At 42.5% G+C, this 2486-nt stretch overlaps 1 protein-coding gene across 1 annotated transcript; it reads left to right on the top strand.

The window, feature by feature from the left end:
• The first annotated feature begins 427 nt into the window (after positions 1 to 427).
• LOC128198645 (uncharacterized) lies at positions 428 to 2001 on the top strand. Its single transcript, XM_052884990.1, has 2 exons — positions 428 to 1227; positions 1771 to 2001. Exons 1-2 carry the CDS (start codon positions 678 to 680, stop codon positions 1959 to 1961), a joined length of 741 nt encoding a protein of 246 aa, XP_052740950.1. The 5' UTR covers positions 428 to 677; the 3' UTR covers positions 1962 to 2001.
• Positions 2002 to 2486: the final 485 nt, after the last annotated feature.

Here is a 2486-nt window from a genome sequence, read left to right as displayed (position 1 = left end):
TACTATGACTAGAGTAATCAAGCAACTTATTGCAACTTATGTTTGCATTGCACTTGTTGATTATCTATGATTATTCATTATTATTTATTACACCTTAATCGGTTCAGTTAAGATAAAATCTATAAACTTCCGTGATATAAGTAACTTATCTTTATCTATCGCAATAATACTGTAAAAGCACCGTAGACTCACACCGTAGAGCACTCAGGGCGATACAAATAAACATAAATGGAAAAATCCAAGCCATCGCTGCCAGAGGATGCCCTCAAGGAGGTGTACTCTCACCACTACTATGGAACTTGGTGGTAAATGAACTAATCAGCAAACTGAACAACAAAGGCTTCCTAACAATAGGGTACGCCGACGACCTAACAATACTTATAGGAGGAAAACATGAAAACACCCTTAGTGGAATAATGCAAGATGCACTCAAGCAGATAGAGAAATGGTGTACACTCAACGAACTATCTGTTAACCCCAGAAAAACAGAACTCATTCTGTTCACACACAAAAGAAAACCAAACATTCCAAAAACACCGACTTTATTCAAAGTAACCCTAAAGCTAACCACAGAAGTAAAATACTTAGGGGTAACACTAGATCAACAGTTAAACTGGAAAAAACATATTGAAACGAAAATTCAAAAATCTACAATCATCCTATGTCAGTGCAAACGCATGATAGGCAAAACATGGGGACTAAAACCGCACATAATGAAGTGGCTATACCTTACAGTCGTAAGAAGCTCAGTGACATATGCTTCTATAGTCTGGTGGCCAAAAGTGCTCCAAACAACAACACAACAAGAACTTCAAAAATTCCAAAGACAAGCACTGCTATCCATAACGGGCAGTATGTGCACAACACCTACGGCTGCAATGGAAGTAATACTAGGAATCCCACCATTACACCTCCACATAAAAGAGGAAGCAACGCTTACAGCCCTTAGACTAAAAACATGCGGGTTGTGGAAACAAACAAACACAGCCCACACTAACATCTTAAAAGAGGGAATACAAGTGACTCCAAGTATGGAGTGGATATGCGATAAAACACAGAAACAATTTGTGATGGACAAACCCTACAAAATCAACACTGAGGAGGCCGGTGACTACTACACAAACCCTGACGCCCTAGATGTGTACACGGATGGGTCGAAGACTGACACAGGTACTGGAGCAGGAGTCTACTGCCAAGACCTCAACATACGGATTGCACAAGCGCTTGGTAAGCACAACTCAGTCTTCCAGGCAGAATGCGTCGGCATCACAACTGCGGCTGTTGCCGTGACCAACAGACAGGTAACAAATTTTAACATTAATATACTTAGCGACAGTCAAGCAGTACTAAAAGCACTGGCAAAACACTCTACTACGTCAAAACTACTGCTAGACTGTCACAAGGCCCTAACAAAACTTGCAACAAATAACTTAGTTACATTAAGATGGATAAAGGGACACAGCGGAATCTTAGGTAATGAAGCGGCTGATGAACTGGCGCGTCGCGCCACGACACTGAAGGTAGTAGGGCCCGAACCAATAGTACCCATACCATTCAGTGAATACAAAACATGGTTGCACAAACAAACCATCAGAACCCACGCCGAACTATGGGACAGCATAACCACATGTAGACATACAAAAGAGGCACTCCCAGGCCTCGACCCAAGGATAACAAAGAAACTTATGAACCTCACACGAGACAAGCTGAGAACAGTAGTTGGCCTAATAACAGGTCACTGCCCGCTAAACAAACACCTTTCAATTCTAGGTTTGACCGACAGTCCTCTGTGCAGAGCCTGCATGGAGGAGGACGAGACACCGCTACACGTTATGCTCAGTTGCAGAGGCGTAACGGAACAACGAGCAACCTACATTGGCTCCTCAGCGACACTCCATGAGGCTATCGGCGACCTGGGCGGCCTGCTAAGCTTCTGGAGCGAGCTCGGCTGGATGGAATAAATCCAGCGGGAACCTACACCGGAGGGACCCACGCACAACGGCCAAACACTTGGCTAAGTGCGGAAACGGCCCAGAAGAAAGAAGAAGAAGAAGAAGCACCGTAGACAAACATATTTGTATATTTAATGCAAGTAGGACAAAAGAGAAGAAGAAGACCAGAGAAGAGATGGTGGGAGTACGTAAAAGAGAGTATGAATAGGTATAAAAGATGTAGATGATAATTAATTGACGAATGATAGAAGCGATTGAAAGAGATGGCCATATTGTCTGGTACAATATTTTTGTCTAATTTGAGGGTACCGGAAACTTATTGTTTTAAAATATTAATGTTACGTTCTTTATGTAGAAGCAATGTGTAGTAAGCTTGAGACGTTCAAATGTGGGTGTATGGGGGGATGCCGTGAACACCATGGAGGAATGGTTCTATCGTTAACGTTAATCGTAACGAAAACGCTCGATGGGTCATATAATACGAAATTCTAAATATGACCTGCTCCACGCAAGCTTATTTGTCAGAATATAGAA

This window comes from Bicyclus anynana, chromosome 13 (assembly GCF_947172395.1).
Source record: "Bicyclus anynana chromosome 13, ilBicAnyn1.1, whole genome shotgun sequence".
In the NCBI taxonomy this organism is placed as follows: Eukaryota; Metazoa; Arthropoda; class Insecta; order Lepidoptera; family Nymphalidae; genus Bicyclus; species Bicyclus anynana.
This window is presented reverse-complemented; position numbering and strand designations above follow the sequence as displayed.

Coding starts and splice junctions, on each gene's coding strand:
- LOC128198645 (XM_052884990.1), top strand. CDS start 678: ATGATAGGCAAAACATGGGGACTAAAACCGCACATAATGAAGTGGCTA. Junction 1,228..1,770: donor ACGGATTGCACAAGCGCTTG/GTAAGCACAACT, acceptor TTTCAATTCTAG/GTTTGACCGACAGTCCTCTG.